This window comes from Sapajus apella, unplaced genomic scaffold (assembly GCF_009761245.1).
Source record: "Sapajus apella isolate SASKATOON/1434 unplaced genomic scaffold, GSC_monkey_1.0 scaffold42, whole genome shotgun sequence".
In the NCBI taxonomy this organism is placed as follows: Eukaryota; Metazoa; Chordata; class Mammalia; order Primates; family Cebidae; genus Sapajus; species Sapajus apella.
The window spans coordinates 7229578-7252203 of NW_022436982.1; the positions used below are offsets into that span (position 1 = coordinate 7229578).

General features: G+C 35.0%; 1 protein-coding gene across 2 annotated transcripts in view; it reads left to right on the forward strand.

Moving 5' to 3' along the window:
* CAAP1 (caspase activity and apoptosis inhibitor 1) overlaps window positions 1–22626 on the forward strand; it is a 58421-nt gene that overhangs the window by 29795 nt on the left and 6000 nt on the right. For both annotated transcript variants that reach the window (XM_032300017.1, XM_032300019.1), the window contains exon 5: window positions 10124–10197. In XM_032300017.1, coding sequence (XP_032155908.1) covers window positions 10124–10197 — 74 coding nt within the window. The remainder of the gene's footprint in view (window positions 1–10123; window positions 10198–22626) is intronic.

The following is a 22626-nucleotide window of genomic DNA, read 5'->3' on the forward strand; positions in this document are numbered from 1 at the left end:
CCCCCCCACCACACAGACACAGACACATACACCCACGCACCCACCCACCCACCCCTGAGACCTAGGCCTCTTGGGAATTATCCACTTGGGAAATTGATGTGTGATTCAGACAACTCAGATAACCACTCTGGAATGTTATCGATTGTTCTGTAATGGTTACTTATTTGCTTGTTTAACTCTATCATAGAGATTTTTTTTTTTTTTTTTTTCAAGACAGAGCCTCTCTCTGTTGCCCAGGCTGGAGTGCAGTGGTGTGATCTCGGCTCACTGCTACCTCCGCCTCTCGGGTTCAAGCCATTCTCCTGCCTCAGCTTCCCGAGTAGTGGGGATTACAGGTGCATGCTACCAAAATCCCGGCTAATTTTTTGTATTTTTGGTAGATACGGGGTTTCGCCATGTCAGCCAGGATTGTTTTGATCTCCTGACCTCATAATCTGCCTGCCTCTGCCTCCCAAAGTGTTGGGATTACAGGTGTGAGCCACCACCCCTGGCCCACAGATAAATTTTAATGTACAAAAAAGGCAGTAGTACATGAACCCTTGCATACTTATTCATTATATCCCTTCCATATTATTTTAATCACCCTCCTTTCAGTTTTTCTAATCTGATTACTTTGAAGCAAATCTTGATATAGTTACTTTTAAATGGGAAACAGATAGTCACCTTTCCAGAATCTATAGAACTTTTCCTTAGAATGGGAGAGCATGAGCTTGTCAGAAACCCCAGGTGGGATATTCATATCAGTCAGGTGGTATGATTGGGAACTGTTTCCCTGTGGGGAACTTTGAGGGACTTGGGAAGCATTGTTATCTGTTTTTGTAGCTGCCTCTGCATTTAAAAAAAAAAAAAAAAAAGTTTTTCTTTCTATTATAGAAACCTAATTTTTAAACTGTATCTCTTGTCATTTTCCCATCAGTCAATTTACTGCCTCATCCTGCTGCTCAAGCACTGGTTTAGATGATTAGCAGGTATTTTTCCTTTTTTCTACTCTTTCTCTGTCACCTTTTAAAAAAATTGAAGTTTTTCTTAATCACTTAACCCTGATTTGTTTTATTAATTGCTCTTTTTATTTCTTTTGAAAAATAGATTCACTGATGTTCACAGTGTTCTAAATTGGTTGTTAATTAATGACTACTCTCTAATAATGCCTATGTACCTCTCCCACCATTTAAACTGTTTGCTTACCAAGAGTGACTAATCTCTTTTTCCAAGGCAATTATTGTAATTGTGTAATTTAGTTAAATACGTAAACAGGTTAATTATTAATAAGAAAAGAGTAATTGATTAAGTTATTTTGAGTTTGGGAAAACTCAAAGTTGGGTTGCTAAAAAGTTACTCTCAATTAGCTGTAAGGAAACAAAAGCTCTGGAGGGGCATTTTGTAAATATAAATGAGGTGTTTTTTTTTCACATTCAGCTTTTTTCATTTTAACTAAGCCGAAACTAGAAATGTCAGCAATTATTTATGAGAGTAGGATGATATGAAACTCTATTCCATGAATTTGTATTAAAGGTAAGGCCATGGCTCCATATCCAAAGATTGGTGAATTAAAGATGTGTTTTAAATTTTAAGTTAATCAAAAATGCTCAAAATTACATACTTAACTTTAAAAATGTTTTTTCTGTGTTATGTTTCTCTTTCATGGAAGTGACATTTTTCTGTCTGACTTAAAGGAATTTCACTCTATTAGGTTTTATTTTGATTTGCTTTATTTTTTTTTTTTTTTTTTACTTTTTATTATGAAAAATACGAAGAATATAGAAAAGTAGAAAGAATAGTGTAATCACTCCCATATACCTGTCATCTAGATCTAACAGTTATCACAGTTTTCCATGTTTGCTTCATCTATTTTCTTATAGTATTTTCAGTATATTACAGATGTTTTAAATCTAATTTTTTAAATTTTAATAATATTTGCCTGTGCAGTCATATCTTTATAAAACTTAATTAGCAGTAATTCTCTAATATGTGATATTCATTTCATATTTAGATTTTCCCAGATGTTCCCAAAAGGTTTTTTTTTTTTTTTTTTTTTTGGAAAGGGAGTTTCGCTCTTTTTACCCAGGCTGGAGTGCAATGGCGCGATCTCGGCTCACCGCAACCTCCGCCTCCTGGGTTCAGGCAATTCTCCTGCCTCAGCCTCCTGAGTAGCTGGGATTACAGGCACGCGCCACCATGCCCAGCTAATTTTTTGTAGTTTTAGTAGAGACGGGGTTTCACCGTGTTGACCAGGATGGTCTCGATCTCTTGACCTCGTGATCCACCCGCCTCGGCCTCCCAAAGTGCTGGGATTACAGGCTTGAGCCACCGCGCCCGGCCTCCAAAAGGTTTTTTTACATGTGGTTTCTCTGAAGCAGAGTACAAGCAAGAGTACAATTTGCATTTAGTTGTTCTCTCTCTTAAAGTCTCTTTTAATGTAGAACTATGGCTACCTTCCTATTGTCTCTTGTTTGCTTTTTTATTAATAATTGAACTTGCTGAAGAAAGTAGGTAAATTGTCCTGTACGGTATCTTACCTGTTGGCTTTATCTGATTGTGTCTCCATGGTGTTATTTGACTTGTTCTTAAATCCTTTGAGTTTTCTTGTAAGCTGGGATTTATTAACTTTTTAAAATTATAAATGTGTTAGTTTCCTATTGCTGCTGTAACAAATTACCACAAACTTAGTGGTTTCAAACAACATATATTTATTCTCTTATAGTTCTGGAGGTCAGAAGTGAAAATCAGTTTTTCTGGGCTAAAGTCAAGGTGTCAGTAGGGCTGGTTATTTCTGGAGTCTCTGAGAGGAGAATTCATTTTCTTGCCTTTTTCAGCTTCCAGTCGCTGCTTATATTCTTTGTCTTGTGGCCCTTTCCTTCATCTTTAGAGCATCTCACACCATTCTCTGTTTCCAAGGTGACATTGCTGTTTCTTCTGACTCTGATTTCTCTTACACCTTATGAAATGATTAGTGTGATGACATTGGGCTCACCAGAATAATGCAAGATAATCTCCCCATTTCAAGTTGCTTAATCACAATCACAAAGTTCTTTTTTTCTTTTTTATGAATAATTGAACTTGTTGAATATAAGAAAACATTCACAGGTTCTGGCGAATTAGAATGTGGGCATATTTGGGGGCTGTTATTCGGCTTAGCATAATAAAGAATAGTGTGAAGCTGAACATAACTTGTTGACTTTCAAATAAAGCAAGGTTGAATGTACATATGTAATAGATAGATAGATAGGTAAATTCAAATAGTACATAGGTTTAAAATGAAGATAAAAACCTTTCTGTTTCACCTTCTGATCTCACCACATCCTCCTCTTACACTTGTTCTTTCTCCAAAGCGGTACTGTACTTCTAAACCTTTTTTATGTCAAGGACCCTTGGAAGTCTAGTGAAGCCTATGGATTCTTTTTTAAAATGATGTTTGTTCTTTTTTTTTTTTTTTAATTTGTAGATTAAAATAGAATCAGAAAGGAAATTAATATTAAAATAGTTAATATTAAAATATTTTGCAATATGCTGAAGTGCTTTTTATGAACATATAAGATCTAGCAGCAGTTCTAATAACGTCCATAATTTTAAAATATAGTAAGTATAAACAATATTTTGGATGTCTGCAACGACTATATTATATGAAAATATGTGTGATTTCTAATGGCGATAGAATCACAGATATGGTAATACCTAAAGAAAATGGATTCTAGTGAAAATACAGGTGTAATTTTCCCTCCGTCTGTGGTAGGCTAAAGAAAATCTCCCCACATAGTCACATCTTAATCCCTAGAATCCATGAATGTTAGTTTATATAGCAGAAGGGACTGAAGATATGATTAAGTGGGATGTTGAGATGGGAAGATTTTCCTGGATTGTTTTGGTGGGCTCTTATGCAGTCACTTGCATGTATCCTTATATCCAATATCCTTACATGAGGAAAACAGAAGGATATTTGACATAGTCTTTGAGAAGACTATATGATAGAAGCATAAGACAGCAGAGTCAGAGATGTTGGCTTTGGAGATAGAAGAAAGGGCCTTAAGGCCTGGGAAACAGTGTATTCTGCAGAGCAGCAATCCCCAACCTTTTTGGCACCAGGAACTGGTTTCATGGAAGAAAATATTTCCACCAGGGAGTATGGGGGGAGGATGATATCAGGATGAAACTGTTCCACCTCAGATTATCAGGTATTAGATTATCATAAGGAGGATGCAACTTAGATCCCTGGCACGCACAGTTCACAATAGGGTTCGCACTCCTATGAGAAAATAACACTGAGGTGGAACTCAGGTGATAACACTTGCTTGCCCACCACCACTCACCTCCTCCTGTATGGCCTGGTTCCTCACAGGCCATGGATTGATACCAATCTGTGCCCAGGGGTTGAGGAACCCTACTGTAGAGCATCTGGAGGGATTGTGGCCCTGCTGATACATTGATTTTGGGTCAGTGATAGTGATTTTGTACTTCTAGCCTTCAGAATTGGGAGAGGATAGATTTTTGTTGTTTTTAAGTCAGCAGGCTTATGGTAGTTTATTACAAAATGTATAGGAAACAAATACACTAGGCAAATTCACAAATTTCCTGAATTCAATCAAGGTCCAAGAATCCAAGTTAAGGTCCATGCTTCAAAGGTAACCACTGTTAACCTTTTCTTGTGTATCCTTTTATTCAGAAATATTATATTAGAGTGAATGTTTGTCCTTATATATTATCTGTTATTTAACAACTTATTTATTTGAATTATAAACACACATATATATATAATACAAAGATTTTAAAAGGATATAGTGAGAGTAAGTCTCTCCTTTTGCCATTCCCTGTTCTTTCTTCTGTAGGCAACCACAGTAAACCAGTTCTTGTGTATCCTCCCAGGGATATTTTATACATTTACATATATATGTATAAATTTTCTTCTCACACAAATGGTAGCATATTGTACAAACTATTCTGTGCCTTTTCCCATTTATTTTTTCCATATAATAATGTCTTTCTCTTGGACTTTGTCGTGTCCAGTACATATACTTATGCCTATTTACCGTTCCATTTTTTGGTATAGCAGACCATAAACAGTCTCTCATTAGATATTTAAACATTTATTACTGGACATTTAAAGTTATTTACTGGCTGCATGTGGTGGAACATGCTTGTAATCTCAGTACTTTGGAAGGCCAAGGTGGGCAGATCACTTGAGGTCAGGAGTTTGAGATGAGCCTGGCCAACATGGTGAAACCCTGTCTCTACTAAAAATACAAAAATTAACTGGGTGTGGTGGTGTGCGCCTATAATCCCAGCTACTAGAGAGGCTAAGGCAGGAGAATCACTTGAATCTGGGAGGCAGAGGTTGCAGTGAGCCAAGGTTGCGCCACTGCACTCCAGCCTGGGGGCAGAGTGAGACTCCATCTTATAAATAAATAAATAGGTAGGTAAGTAAAGTAAATTATTTACTGTCTTTTGTTAGTACTATGAAATTTTCCTAGGCCTCAGTTTTCTCATCTGGAAAATAGAATCCCACCTCATAAGATTGTTACGATGAATAAATGAGAAAATGATTGAAAGTCTTTAGAACTACTATTTGCCACATGGTAACGTGGAAAAAAATGTTACTGTGTTTGTTTTGGAATTTTTACTTGAAATCTATAACAATGACTGTTTCTAAAATTCTGCTTTATACTGATGAGTATTGGGGATTTTTCCCTCCATTCCTTTTATGCTACACAAACCTAAGGAAACCAATAAATTTGTTCTTTTTTTTTTTTTGAGACGGAGTTTTACTCTTGTTGCCCAGGCTGGAGTGCAGTGCATGACCTTGGCTCATCTCACCCTCCTGGAACCTCCGCTTCCCGGGTTTAAGTGATTCTCCTGCCTCAGCCTCCCAAGTAGCTGGAATTACAGGCATGCGCCACCACGCCTGACTAATTTTGTATTTTTAGAAGGGACGTGTTTTCTCTATGTTGGATAGACTGGTCTTGAACTCCCGACCTCAGGTGATCTGTTTGCCCCGGCCTCCCAAAGTGCTAGGTTACAGGCATGAGCCACTGTGCCCAGCCAAATTTGTTGTGATTTTTAATCTTTACTATTGCTTAAAAAAGTCATTGGTATGTGTCTTATTTTTTTCATTTATTACAAAAATAGTTTAGGAAAAAACATATATTTGAATGTATAAAAGGATTTTTCTCACAGTTGAGATCAATTTGTTATATTAACATTATTTTCTATAAAGTCAGTCCTCTTAGACACATATAAAGAGCTGACTGTGCTTTTGGTTTGGTAAAGGATCATAAAATGGTTATCTGGACAACACTTAATGTTCTCGTATTCTTTGTAAATTGCTATTAGGCTATAATATATAGAATGTTCTACATAACATAGTAAGTTTATGCAAAATAACCATTTTTCAGAAAATTTTCACAGACAATATTACTAATCACTGGTAATATTGTGACCTAAAATGCTAGATAGCATTCCACATTTTAAAACCTACATGTTTGCACCTTTAAATGTCTGTACAAAGTAATCTAATGCTGATTTTTGAAACTGGAAAGGACGTGAAAACATAGTAATATAGGGATAGAGCAAAGAGGGGATATACTCATCTCTTTGTTTCCCTTTAGTCACTTTAAAATAAACAGAGCCCCCGATTTAGGAAATTACCTATTCATAAAATCTTGGAATTACAGGGTGGGGGGACAGTTTATATACAATGAATTCTTAGAGAATCACGGGACAGAGGGAACACTGGGGTGTGGTAACTGATCCTTTGATTTATATTATTTGAGCAGAGGAAATGTGGAGATAAGGTTTCCTTCAGCAGGTATAGGGTTAAATTTTGCTATCTGAGGAAGGGGCTTGATGAGCGGCACAATAGAGATGTGAATTGATTTATTTGCCATTATTTCACATGTGGACAACTGGATTTTTGAAATCCACATTTAGAAATATATTTTTAACTTTTAGGAGTTCATATGTTTGGTTGTTCTTTATTAAGTTCCACAGATCTTCCACAGATCTCCCCCAGTGTATTACTCTGATTCCAAAAAAGAAAAAAAAAAAATTTATTGAACTGTAAGAAAGGATGGACGTGGCTAGCATATAGGGGTAAAATAAAATAAGTTGGGCTGATGTTGGTTTCAGAACTTAAATCTCAGTGTTAAATGTAGGGCTCTCTTGTGATTCAAGGCCAAGCTTGTAAAGTAAGCTGCTTTAAAGGAACGTTGGAGACAGAAGTGAGTTAGAAATGTAAAGAGCTGGGTGAGGTGGCTCATACCTGTAATCTCAGCACTTTGGGAGGCCGAGGAGTTCAAGGACAGCTTGGGCAACAGGGCAAAATACCATCTTTACTTAAAAAAATTAGCCAGGCATGGTGGTGCACGTCTGTAGTCCAGGCTGCTTGGGAGCCTGAGGTAGGAAGACTGCTTGAGCGCACCACTGCACTTCAGCCTCCTGGAAGACAGGGTGACAACCTGTCTCAAAAAAGAAAAACTGGCTTTTTTTTTTTTTTTTTTCTTTTTTTAATTTAAACAGAAGCACAGAGATAATTCCAAAATTCCTAACCTAAGCTGGCTTTGGCAGTGTGTCCCCACTCTTCTCATTCTAGTTGTTTATAAAATTCTTCCTTAGTTTTGCAGCGTTTGATAGAAATATTTAAATGTCATTTAAACATAAATTGGAATTGCTTCAGTTTTCCTAATTCTGACACCTAGTATGTCTTACCATCTGAGAGTAGACGAAGTTTTTATTTTCATAAAACTAGACATAAAAAGACATGTGTACATAATTTTCTTACAATTTAAGACATTTCCTTTTTGTAAATATCTTGCCTTTTATGCCATTTGTTGGAGATCTTTAAATTGTATTAGAGAAGTTTGTACCTATAGTTTGGTTGTAAAAGTACGTCTTGTAAAAATTAGCTAGTGTAGATTTAAAATTTTCAAACTATTGAAAACTTTCTGGGATTTTTTTTTCCTTCAGGTAAAACTGACTTGAAAGCATCTAGCTTTTCACTTTTCTGCCACAGGGTGGTGTACAATACTTACTGTCTGAAATTCTGTTTGGTGACTTCAACAGCCTAATAGAACCCAACTTAGAATATTATAAAAGTTCACTTTGCACACTAAAATAAATTGTTTATAAGAGAAGTTAGTCCTTATAGAGGGGTCCAATTTTTATTTAAAGGGGCTCTAAGGGGCTTTCATAGGAAAGGAAGTTACATTGCATTATTATCAATTAAAACATTTGTAAATACTTTCAGACTTATTACAATGTTGTAATAATAAGAATAGTACAAGAAACATCCATATACCCTTTATCTAGATTTACTTATTGACCTTCTATTTGCATACTTCCTTTTTATATATGTATATTTTTTAAGGAAACATTTGAAGCTAAGTTATATACATCATGACACTTTTCTCTATATGTTACATTGTGTTTCTCCAAGGGATATTCTATTATGTAACCGTAACAGTATCAACTTGAGTAAATTTAACATTAATATAATTCTTTTATCCAGTCTCCTATCAGTATTTCAGTTTGTCTTTTGACTCAGTAATGTCCTTCACAACATTTTCCCTACCAGTTCAGTAGTCTCAGGTAATTTACAACATTTAATTGTCTTGGCTCTTTAGCAATCTTTTAACCTGGAATAGATCCACACCCTTTGTATTTTATAACAATGACATTCAACTTTCCTTAACAGAACATTATTCATTTCCATTTTGAGTTTGGTGATTCTTCATAATAAACGTTATATATTCTTGGCTAGAATATTATATAAATTAGGTTGTATCCTCCTTAGAGTATTACATATATCCATCCTCCTCTTATTGATGGTGTTACATTATATTTTGAAGTCTTTTTTTTTTTTTTGTCAGCTCAGATGTATATGTTTAGAAGAATAATTAAATGCAATTCTAGGATGTGTAAAAGCAAACATTTTCTCTAAAGGAGGATACTTAGACTAATGCTCCCCATAGGTAAAATGTAATTTGACTAGAAGATATGAGGTAGCACATTTTAACTTTAAATTTTGCAGAACTCTTGATGTAGTATACTGGCATTTAATCTGTCCCTGGATTGCCAAGGAGAATTGCTGATATCCTCCTTGGGACCTGCCAGTCATTGTGGTGAACAAATAAAATCTGAGTAGGTGACGTTAGACAAAAGTCTAACTGAGACATCTCAATTATAAATTTCTGATGTCATAATTAACAGCAAAGCCAAATAATGTTGAACTCTCTGAGTTTGGGCTTGTATTAGTGCAGTTTTAATACAAAACAAGCATATACATGCCAGATGTGCTGACTGAAAAGAATATTGTAAACTTCTGAAAGAAATGATCACAAGTCTTTTTTAATCCTTTGGTTTTTTGATGGATTTGTTGCAGTTAATGAATGGATACAATTTTGTGAGTAGGAAAATTTCCTAAATATTTCTAGTATGTGAACCTTAGAATGTGTATAAAAATTCTCAGAAGGTAATAGAGATACCTATTTTGAAGAAAATGGTCACATAGCTCATTTGAATATTTATAATTTCTTGATCTTTTTGCTGAAAAGTATAATATTAATATTAACATGGTATAATGCTAAGAAAGCACATTAGTTTGCAGCTGTGTTCTGGAACATAGTGAAACTTTTTTGTATGATCTTACATTTAATCCTTTTACTTTGATTACATATGTATATTATGTATAAAATATGTATTTTTCTATAGACTGTAGACATCAAAGCATTTGAGGTATGAAATTAAATGAATATAAAGTAATTTGAATGCCAAAATGCTCATTAAATTTAACAGTTGAACTTGAAAAATTATTGGATACTGCTGTGAGTTGTGATTTCTCCTATCAGCTATCCTGCAGAGTATGGAAGGGAGAAAAAATTACTTCAATGTTCCTTTCAGGTTTGCCCCTTGATTTTAAAAATAAGTATACTGCTTAAATTGCTAGTAGTTTGTAGCTGCTGCTTCTGACACTTGTATACATGTTTCTGAGTTTTCACAGTACACTGAATGATACCCTGGGGGTTTAGAAGAATTCAGCCTGTCTTCCCTAGTGCCTAGCTTAATTCTAGGAACTTGGATAGTAAATGTTATGTGATTGAATATAGTTTTAAAAGTTGATCTCATTTTTGTTTCCCAGGCAAGACATCGGTATAGATTCTACTTCATCCATGAGAGAGAACAAGCAACCTGAAGGTTTGGAATTAAAACAAGGTAAGAATCAAGTACTTGATTATTGTATAAAATTTACCTGAAGAATAGAAGCATTTTACCGATAATAAATTTTCAATGTCTAACTCACCCCATTTTATAGATAGGAGAGCAATTTATTTGGTCAAAAAAGCATAAAGAATATATCCTTTACTTCATGATTCTTTTAGCTACTGGAGTGATTGTGTTTTGTGATGTATAGTTAGTTACACATGCTACCAGGAAATGTTTTATCATCTTGAATAGTTTTATTTCAGTAATTTATATATCCTCAGCTGCAAGACATTAGAGATATGTTAACTGGGTAGCTTTGGGTTGTATGTGGAAAAAAAATCAGTAAGTTTTGTAAGATAACTTTTCCCCTCGAGGCATTTTTTCCTTGTTTATTTTCTTCCTTATTTATTGCTTTCTTGTTTTTGACATTACCAGCTAGCAGAAATAAAGTGGTAATTTTAATTTATTCAAGCCAAGTACATTAGTAGGGCTAATCTTTTAAATGTCTTTTTTGCTTCTTTTTACCTCTGGTAGGAAAAATTGAAAGTAAAGTAAGTTTTTATTAGCTACTCAAATGCCAGCTCACATTTGTTTCTGATAAAATTAATTCAGAGCAGTAAGAATTTGTTGCAGCCAAGAAGATTAAGTTATCTATTATGTAATCACCTAATCTTTGATGGCTTAGAATAGTTTCTCTAAAATATGAATCATATGAACTTATTTGGTAGAGAAAAGCAAGTCATTATTTAGGCAGAATTTTTAAAAAAACTGGTCTTTTATTAATGCTTAATTTAAAAAGTGGAAAAACAGGTTAGATAATGAATTTAGTGATTTGTTCAATTTATGTCTAGAGATAGCAAAATCTAGATTTTCTGTAATTCTCATTTATTTACTGTAGGGTTTATGAATATTTCTGATTGTTTTGAAAATTCCTACTGCTTTTCAAAAGTCCTGTTGTGATAACCTCATATCCAGCCAGACAAAATTACGTCTTTGTACTCTGACTACCTCTGAGAACCCCCGTAAACTCAGGTTCATAGTTTGGCATTGTCATATATAAATACATGCTAAACACACATTATTTTTATATAATATAATCATAATCATATTACCTTATACCTCATATAATTAGATTACACCTCATGTATAATTAGACTACACTGCTACTGTTTCTTCTTTGTTTCTGCTCTTCGTGTCAAATGAATAGGCATTATGGAGGGTATGCTATTAGATCATCTGAGGAAAAGAGAATATTCTATAAAGGGTAAGAAAAGCTAGAATGGGCTGGTTGATTTCCAGTTCCTAGGAAAAAAGGGAGACCACAAATTAGCCAGTGTTATCTTGTAAGAAAACATTTTTCTGTTCTCATGTTCACACACTCAGAGTTCTTTAGAACTGTCTTCCTAGTGTCAACAGCCTGTTTTGCTGTGATTTCTTATGAGAACTTCAGTCATTTGAAAACCAGTCATGAAGGTGAAAAGAGGGAGAAGAAGACCTCCAATGAGCCAGATGTCAAAAGTCCAGGCCTTTAAAGCTTAGGAGCCTGTACACTACACTTAGGTTCTCACAACGGTATGAGACATTAAGAATACACTGATGGAATCAAGCCGAGTTGAGAAAACATAAGATCAAAGTGCAGCAGTACCACTATATGATACAGTTCGTGCTCATGTTGTGATTAAATCTATAGGAAATAGTTAAATTAAGCTTTAACCTTTTTTTTTTTTTAAAGTAGGGAATTAAAGTTTTTTAGAAGAATATCTACAAAATGTTAAAATATAAAATGTTTTATTGCGTAACGGGTAAACATATCACCTAGAATATTTATTTATGGAGACCATCTTCCAGATAAATATTAACATAGCTGAAATCTCAACCAGATAGTAATTAACTTGCTTGAAGTCACCAAACAAGCTGAGGTATATCAAGAAATAGAAATCCTGATAGGCTCAATAAAGATTATTCCCTTTTTTCTAAGTGTACTAATATTGTCTATTTATAATGTGCATAACCTGCAAAATCTAATATCTCAAACTTTTCTTGCATAGCTAGCTATATTTGCTCACAGTGAGCTCAATAAAAGCAGAATATAAGTTCCTTGTGAATGCATTGTCATTTTAATGGCTTGGTCAATTGAGAAAATTCACTGAGGCTTATTTAGTACTGAAGTAACCTCTTGTTCAGTAGACCAAAATATAAAGCAACATTGAATTTTCTTTTTGCATATACTGTTAATGGTATATGATACAAGTTATTTAAGTTACATTATCAGTATTTAGAGCATTTAAAATGCTAAAGCATTACTTGAATAATAAGTATTAATTATGAATTAATTTGAAGTTGGCATTTTCTTGTCTAGTACTGGTTTCATTCATTTTTGTTGATAGAAAATATTTTTGAAACTGGCAGTGCTGAATATGAGTATCAGATTGTACACTAACTTCCACTGCCCTTTAATAATAGACTAATAAAAGGAACTATCTTTACAGTGAAAATGTTATTTAAATGTAAATATAATCTATCGGTTCAATGATTGGTACTATAGTAAAACAAACTCTTCTGTTAGAAATTGTTTCTTTCTTTCTTTTTTTTTTTTTGACACATAGTTTCACTCTGTTGCCCAGGCTGGAGTGCAGTGGCTCGATTTCAGCTCGCTCTGCCTCCCAGGTTCAAGCAGCTCTCCTGCCTCAGACTCCTGAGTAGCTGGGATTGCAGGTGCTTGCTACCACGCCCAGCTAATTTTTGTATTATTAGTAGAGATGGGATTTCACTGTGTTGGCAAGCAGGTCTCGAATTCCCGACCTCAGGTGATCTACCCACCTTGGCCTTGCAAAGTGCTGGGATTACAGGGGTGAACCACCATACCCAGCCAAAAATTATTTCTTAAATCTTTCATTTCAGTCAGAATGCAGTTGTATAAAAAACATCAGTTATAGTTTGTACTCATTAGCACAGCTGTAGCACATGTGTAGGTAGGTACATGTGTGCATGCACATGTACAAGTGCAACCTCACATGTGCAAGTTTGAGATCTTATGTTAATTTCCTGGAGGATTTCAGAGATTGCTGCTTTTCAAATAATGATGGCTTATATGAATTTTCTAAATTGGTCAGTTGTGCTATAGTTAAAAATAAAAACTGTTGAAGGTATTTAGTTTGCAGAAAATATTTTTAAAATATCAAACAAATATCTGCTAATGTTAAGTTTATTCAAGACATTCAACTATAGTAAAATATTGGTCTGTATTTAAATTGTTGCTTTAAAGTTTACAATTGGAGAAGTATGTCATTTTGTGAACTATGTTTCCTTTGTAAATTAAAAAATTAAGTTCTTATGGTTTGCATTTTTTCTTGGAAGTTTTCATGAGAGAAATTTTAAAACTATACATGAGAAATAGATAGCTTTGTTAAGTTAGATTGAAGAGTTGAGGTTTATAGTAGTTTCTGTAAAATATTTGAAGTACTAGTAAATGGAAGCGTGATTAGATTTGTTCTGTGTGGCCTCAGAGAAAAAATAGAGCCAATAGATAACATTATCATTAGACAAAATTTTTTGGTCTAATGCAGTGGACTGCCTTCTAAGATACGTTTCTGATGCTGAATGTGTTTGGACACAAATAGCCACTTGGTGGTGCTGTTGTAGAGGATTCAAGCAATGGGTTGGCTGTTTGGCCTTGGTCTTGAAGTTCCTCTCCAGCTGTCAGGTTTTGTTAAGACCAGTGCCTAGCGCATTGTTTGTACTTAGGAAGAGTGGTTAGTAACTGTTTTTCTAAATTGTTTAATGGAAGCAAAGTGAAATATACACTTTTTTTTCTGTTATCTCTAAATTTTTTATTCTATTGGAAGAAAAAATATATTTGATTTAGACTTTGATCTGTTTAATGGTTTCTTAAAATGTATTCGTTTGAGTACAGTCATTAAAATAAATAATGAAATTATATGGTATATAAAATGACCGAAATCAATTAAGATATTTACCACATCTTATTTTGAATACTTGTACATTAGCTGTTTCATGTGAGAATCTTTTTCTTAAAGACATGCAAGCACAAAATATGCACACAGAGTTTTGCTTTAAATAGGCTCAAATCTAACCCCTCCCCCATTAAAAAAATTACTGGCCAGGCTAATGCCCACAATCCCAGCATTTTAGGAGGCTGGGGAGGGGAGATCGCTTGAACCCGGGAGGTCAAAGCTGCACGAACCATGATTACACCACAGCACTCCAGCCTGGGCATCAGAGCGAGACCTTATCTCAAAAAAGAAAAAAACAAAACAACAACCAAAAAAACACTGCAAATTGGCAAGGTTTTGTTTTTTTTTCTTTTTTGGGATATGTATGTGTCTTTTTTATCAAGATGCATACATATCCAAAAAGATTTCAGTATTTTGAGAGAAATTTTTATTTCTGTGTGTCTTTAAGTATTCACTTTAAACATTCTATCCTGTAATGTAAATCATAGGATCCTAGACATACTCTGGAGGCATCTACTTTTGAGGTCACATAGTGTAAACCTTCAGTTGTTACTGGGACATTGGTTGCTTTTTAGTCATTACATTCTTACCCAGTTTATTAGGGAAAGCACCTCTTCACCTGTGTGCTCCTACCACAGGAAAAGACAGTAAATACTAGGCTTGAATCCAGATTTTGTCACCAGTTTCTGAACTCTACACACACCACATCATAGTCTGATTTAATTCACAGTTTTGGCTGCCACATCATATAGTTGATACATGATGAGCTTACACTTTATTTTTTATTAAAAGGCTTTTTTTTTTTTTTTTTTTTTAGCAGCTTACAGAAAAATGAGCAGGAAGTACAGAGAGTTCTCATATACGTGCTTACCAACTCCTCCCCAAGTGAACCAATTTGTACATTATTATTAATGAAGTCCATAATTTATGATTAGGGCTTACCCTTTGTGTTGTTACATTCTATGGGTTTTGATAATTCTATAATGACATAAATCCACTGTTACAATATACAGAATCTTTTCACTGCCTTAAAAATCTCCTGTGTTCCACCTGTTTATCCCGCCCCACTCTCTCTCCCCCAGCCCCTGGCAACCACTGATCATTTACAGTCTCTATAGTTTTGCTTTTCCTGGAATCTCTAGTTTTGAATCATACAGTGTATAGCCTTTTCAGATTGGTTTGGGTCACTCAGTATTTGAAGTTCCTCCATGACTTTGTGTGGCTTGATAGTACATTTTGTTTTATTGCTGAGTATCTTCCATTGCATAGATGTAGAGCAGTTTGTTGACCCATTCACCCATTGACCCATGACATCTTAGTTGCGTCCAAGTTTTGGCAATTATGAATAAAATAGTGTGCGGGTTTTTGTGTGGATATAACTTTGCAACCCATTTGGATAAATACCAAGTTTAGTTTTGTAAGGAACTGCTAAACTGCATTCCAAAGTGTACCATTTTGCATTCCCACTGACAATGAATGAGAGTTCCTGTTGCTCCATGTTCTCATAGCATTTGGTAGTGTCAGTGTTTTGGATTTTGGCCATTCTAATAGGCATATAAGTAATCTCTTGTTTTCTTTTGCAATTCCCTAATGACATGTGATGTTGAACATCTTTCATATACTTATTTGCCATTTAAATATATTTGGTGAGTTGTCTTTTCAGATCTTCTGGGGATTTTAAAAACTGGGTTGTTTTCATGTTGTTTTAAGAAGCCTGTAGGTATTTTGGGTATCAGTGCTTTGTCACATATGTTTTGCAGATGTTTTCTCTGAATCTGCAGCTTGTCTTTTTGTTCTCTTACTAGTTACTCATATTTAATACACAGTCTCTAGGTGTGTATTTGCTACATACTATATTTATTCATGTAAGACTTTGAAAGTATATCATTTAAGGGACGCACAAGAGGAAGACACTTTCGGCTGAACCCAGCATCCTAATTTGTGAAGCTTTTGTGGTTATTTTGAATTATTAAGTTCTGAGAAATAATATAGAATGTTAAGTGCATAGATTTTGGAGATTTACTTGGGTTTGAATTTTGTTTTTGCTGCTTTAGCTGTGTAAAACTAGGGCAAGTTACTTAAATTCTCTGTTCCCCAGCTTCCTCATTTTTAAAATGAGGATAGTAAATATGAATGCCTATTTCATTATGTAGGTGCAAGGATTGAATTTAAAATGCAAAGTGCTTTAGAGCCGTGCTTAGTACATATTAAGTAATCAAAAATACCAGTCCTTGTAATTATTTCTGTTATCGTTGCTGTCATTGTTTTCTGCCTCATTACCTCAGTATCAACCTGGCAGTTTCTAATTGGTAAAAGGGTATATATTGAATCATTATATATGCCTTTATGTAAATTGTATTCATTGGTTTCTCTGTGCCCTTTGGTTTAAAGATAATGAATTTAATACATCTTTCAAGTAATATCTCTTCAAATTTTGAAGCTCACCCCTTCACCCAACAAACTTACTGTTTTGTTCTAGGCACCAGGGATAGAAAGATAAATATGTCCTGACCTGGAAAGAACACATCTAAATAAAGGAAAACAGATACATAGATAAATTTTTTCATATCCACTTGTATCTGAACCTATGTACTCCCCTTATGTCCTGTTAAAATTGGTGAACTCTTTGTGCTGCCCAGACCAGCTCCTCTCTTTGAATACTGATCTTGCTACCTTTTGGTACCTGCAAATACTTCGTTTCTCCACCTAATCAATGTCCCCCTCTGTAGTGAATTATTGCCAGCAGCCATTTCACTGGTCATTGCTCAATTCTCATCTTGACCCACCAGCTGCATTTGACAGCATTGGTTATTTTCTCTTTTTTGACGCTGGCTTTCCTAACTCTTTCTGACTTCTAAAGGATGAGTGCCCCAGGACCGACTTTTTTCTACACCAAGTGATGATCTTATATAGTCCAAGACTAACAACTACTAATTTATTTCTACAGTTCAGACTTCTTTCTAACACTTATATATCCAGTTTACTTATTAAAGCTTTTTAAAGTTTAGCATGTCCCTCAATAAATTCTAGATCCCTCTCTGACTCCCCAAAAAACAAGAAACATAAAAACAATACCTTGCTACTTTTGCCATCTATCCCCATCTTAATAAATAGCAGTTAAGTTACATTCTTCTCAGTGTCCAGGCCAAGAATCATTCTTCAGTCCTTTCCTTCTCCATCCTGATGCCCCTGTTTCTATCATGTTCCCTGTAGTCTCTTTTTTCACACAGCAGTCTGGTTATTTTGAACTGTATGAGTGGTCATGTCACTGTTCTTATCGAAGCCTTCTAATAGCTTCTCATCTCTGCACAAAATCCATGTCCGTCTTTCCTGTGGCCAGTACAGCCTTCACATGATGTGACCTGTTACTCCCACCTTGCTCTCTCAGCTCCCGCCTCTTTGCTTTCTTCTAGCACTCCAAACACTGTTGTGTCAGGGGCTTTGTTTTTGCTGGTCCTTCTGCCTGCCTGCTTCCTTCCTGGGATAATCATATGGGTCTTCCATGCATCATTTAGATTCCTGATGAGATGTTACCTGATCTGTAACTAAATTAGTTGATACTAATTTTTTTTTCCAGGGCTCATAAACCTCCTAATAAACCTAGAATTTCACTGGGAATTGATATCAGGTTTACTGTACTGTAGTCTTATAGAAGTCACCTTTTGAAAACCAGAACTGTGTTGATCTATCACAGGTCTAGTTCACAGCCTATCAGCTGTGACTGCAGGTTTTAATACCTGTGTTCCAATATGTCAAATCTGAGATCAGAACTTATTTACACCAGTGGTGTGCTCTTATGGACATCAGACTACTGTTTTTAAGATCAAATGTCTCCATATCTGTGATGCCTTCCCTTCCCCACCCTACATCTGATCACCTCCCTTCTTCTCTTAATAGAGTCTTGCCCTGTCACTCAGGCTGGAGTGCAGAGGTGTGATCTTGGCTCATTGCAATCTCTGCCTCCTGGGTTCAAGCAATTCTCCTGCCTCAGCCTCCTGAGTAGTTGGGATTACGGTGCGCACCACCACGCCTGGCTAATTTTTGTATTTTAAGGGTTTCACCATGTTGGCCAGCCTGATCTCAAACTCCTTACCTCAAGTGATCTACCTGCCTTGGCTTGCCAAAGTGCTGGGTTACAGGCATGAGTCAGTGGAAGGATTGCTTCAGTCCGGGAGGCAGAGGTTGTAGTGAGCCATGATTGTGCTACTGAACTCCAGCTTGGGTAGCAGAGTGAGACCCTGTCTCAAAAAAAAAATTGATTAAAAAAATAAATAAATAAATTTACATTATGTAAAATTAGAATGAAGTCTTTAGTATTCTTTAGTATCTCTTTCTGAGCTTATATTTATATGCAAGCAAGCAAAAGCAATGCCACAGGAAATGTGGTAGTTTGTGAAATAGACAATGATTTCGAGCATACTTTCCTAGGGTGGGTAGATTATGGAACACTGAAATGTTACTAACAGAAAGTGTTTGAGTGTGATGCTCTTTTGAATGAGTAAGTTCCAAGAAATCTTTAGGGTGAAAAGTTGCTTGCTTCCTAACTCTACTGCTTGGAAATATGGGTGCTAAGATAGCTGTTCTGCCTTCATTTTCCCCTTTTGGATGTTTTTATTTTTGTTATCAAACTTTTATTCTATCAGAAACCTATTTAATCAATGATAGGAGAAATGGTAAATGATACTTTAAATAATTTTTTATTTACTTTCAGATTACTCAGTGAAAGATTATAGTCAAGAATTGCTTATGTCAGCCTGTCATTGTGCCCCAGTGCGAGACCAAAAGTATCCACTTATCTGATCCATTGTAAAAGACTGGCAGGGAGGCCCTGCTTTTTATCCGAGAATGATAATGTCTTCAGAGACAATAATTTTGGTTACTGCTTTTTTATATATTCTCACCTGTGCATTTTATGCTGTCAGGCTCACATACGTCTGCACTGAGCTTACATCTAGCATTTTGCTTGTGCCTATTCTATCAGCCTCACACTTGGAGTTTCCTCTTCTGTAGTACCACCGATTAGATGTTACCCATTCTTCAAGACTGGTCTCATATCACATATCTGTGACTATCTTCTTGACTTTTGCCTCTTGCCTTGTATGCTCTGAAATTATCTTATACTTTATATTGCATAATTTGGTATGTTAAAGTATGATGCCATACATTCAGTATACCGTGAAGGCAAAGCCTGTGTCTTAATCATGCCACAAGTATTTTGTCACTCTCACATTTTGCAAGAACTACTCCTGAGGTCTTTACAGCACCATCATGGCATATGTAAAAGATACTTAGTGAATATTTATTTGATTCTTGAAATAGTCTCTGAAGGGGATAGTTAATGGATTTGTGAGTCTTAAAAGTCAAATTTACAAGCTGGTGGATATTCATGTTATTTGGAAGTTCAATGACGGTTCAATAGAATACTAGACAGGTATTCTTTACTGAATCATTGGCATTTGTTCTTTATTGTTTGAAATCAGTTAATGCCACGATTAAATTTTGTAAATTATGGTCAACCTAATGCACTTAAATCTAAATCAGTAGTTTAATACACTACACAGAAAAAAAAAAAAAAAGAAAAACAGGCCAAGTTCTCCATGACACAGTATTGCTAAATGCATTCATAGGTGCCATAACTGCACCATAGATGCCAAAGCTTTTTATATACCTGAAATAATTTAGCATATGTTAAGTGACTTATACAATAGAACATGGCAATTTGAAGAGCTTTATACCTCAAGTCTTTTAAGTATTTCTTAATTTTCATCATTCCAGTAGAATTAGTAACTCATTTTTGAAAGCATCATCTGCAAACTTATTAATACATTTCCAAGATAATTTACTCGCATTGTTGGCATTAGGGGATTGTAAGATTTTCTCTATCACTCATGATCTTTAAATAGAAGAAGTAAAACTTATACATTCTTTCTAAAGAAGCGACTTCATCCCCAAATAAGTTATTGGAAGATCTTAAAATTTTAAGGTAGTCATGTTTTGTCTCTCCAACCTCTGTTCTGCCCACCTATGAAAGAGAAAGAGAGAGAGAGAGAGATTTCAGGAAAAACTGAGGTACATTATTTCTACTCCTTCAAATAAAGTCTAGTCAGTAGTGAGAAATATAACAGGTAATGTGGTATCTATTTAAAATAAGTTTTCACAAAGTTTTGTTAAAAAATTGTTAGATAATCATTTAATATGATTTGTGGTAAAAATGTTAAAAATCTGTTCATGAACTAAAGAGGTGTTTGGGGTCTACAAAGGCACTAGTACTTTAAGCTCACTTAATTTAAGCTGTTTAAAAAAATACCTAAAGTAAGAAAAGCAAATAAAAACAGTTTTGATGTAAGCATCATGTTAAACTAAGGTTATTGAAATCCACCAAGAAAAATAAAAGACAATTGGGTCTGAGGTAAAATATAAAAAAAATACAATTAATAAGAATACAAATTCAGATTATTAACTAAAGACAGAATAGTCAAAGTGGCACAGGAAAGAGAGCAAGTAAAAACTTAGACCAAAGTTACTGATGTTACAGAGCAGCAAAAGAACTAAAGTTAACTTTAAACAATACACAAAGAAATAAGAGGATATGATATATTCCTTACATTAACTGTGCTCCTTCACTAAGTTGGGTAACCCCTGAAATACTACATACCATTTAGGGCACTTGAGAAAAAAACAATACAAATGAAGAAATGGAGGAGATAGCTTATGAGAAAGGACTAAAGGAGTTTAAGAGCTTAGCTAGGCAGTAGTTATAGGAAGAAAAAGACTTAAAAGATTTCTCAGGGGGAAAACGGGCTTTATAATGCATTCATCCCTTACAGTTGATCCTCTGGCCAGCTACTCACCAATGTACTTTAGTTGTATTACACTGCACTCTAGCCTGTATACTTTCACTCTCTTTTCTTTTGTTTACCTGCTGTCTTCGGTCCTACCAACTTGATTCATATCCCAGTCAAACTCTGCACCCATATACTAAAGATTTTTTAAATAACTAATCCATCTAGACTTAGTGTCTAGACAGCAGAATGAATCAATCACTACTCAAATTCATCACTGACACATAAATAAATGGTTTAATTTTTCACAGGCTTATTATGTTTATGTTATTCAGTGAGCCATAGTGGTGAACATGGGATGAAACTATAAAAACAAAATATTTGGCAGCTAAATAGAACAGCCAGCACTCTGTGAACATTTTATTAGGAAGGAGAAAAAATAGACAACATAAGTCTCAATCACTCTAAAAGTAATATATTAATATAAATAAAAAGGGGTGTGCTATGTAATAGAAAAAAACTACAGTGCAGTACCTCTGTTTTTATTATCATCAATAACAAACCTCAATGCCTGAGAGCTGTGGGATTCCCTAAGTTAGATAAAAGAAAAATACCGTGTGACATAGGTTTGCTTTCTGTTAAAACTTTTAAATAGAATATCCAATGAAAATAAGTAAACATATAAGAACTATTAATCACATCACAAACATTTTGAGTCAGAAAAATAAAAGGAACTTTTAAATTATGCTAGCATATTTAAACCTTGATAGGACTTATAAATATTCTAGTTGATAATAATCCAGCTTATCAGAAACAGTTCTTATGCATAAGATGAAAGTATATCTAGTGTTATGAGTGAAACCTCTTGATAGTGAATTATTAAATTAAGCCAAGACAAACTCTAGAACATGGATTATTTAAATACTTGTCTAAATTTCCACTGAAGATGGCAAATCGAACATACATATCTACTTCCCATCCCTACCAAGAACCGTCTGAAACGACAGAAGAGAAATGCTTAAAAATAATAACATAAATTGTAAATTAATTCATGCCAAAACTAATAAATACCAGTCCTTCCAAAGTAAAACACAAAATGGGGAATAGAGGAAAAATAATTAACAGATTTAGCTTAATAAAAATGTTAAGATTTCTGAGAAAGAAAATATGCCATAAATAAAATTATAAGACAGGCAAGCTACAAAAAAAATAGCAAATTTGTTTTTAAAAAGTACAAATAGAAGAATATATAGAATGTCTAGATATTATTAAGAAACAACCAGGCCGGGCGCGGTGGCTCACGCCTGTAATCCCAGCACTTTGGGAGGCCGAGGAGGGTGGATCACGAGGTCAAGAGATCGAGACCATCCTGGTCAACACGGTGAAACCCCGTCTCTACTAAAACTACAAAAAATTAGCTGGGCATGGTGGCGCGTGCCTGTAATCCCAGCTACTCAGGAGGCTGAGGCAGGAGAATTGCCTGAACCCGGGAGGCGGAGGTTGCAGTGAGCCGAGATCGCGCCATTGCACTCCAGCCTGGGTAACAAGAGCGAAACTCCGTCTCCAAAAAAAACAACAACAACAACAAAAAAAAGAAACAACCAAAAACATGGACAAAGGGTAGAAACAAGTCAGCTATTTCGCAAAACGAAATAACAGAGGGCCAATACACACATGGAAAA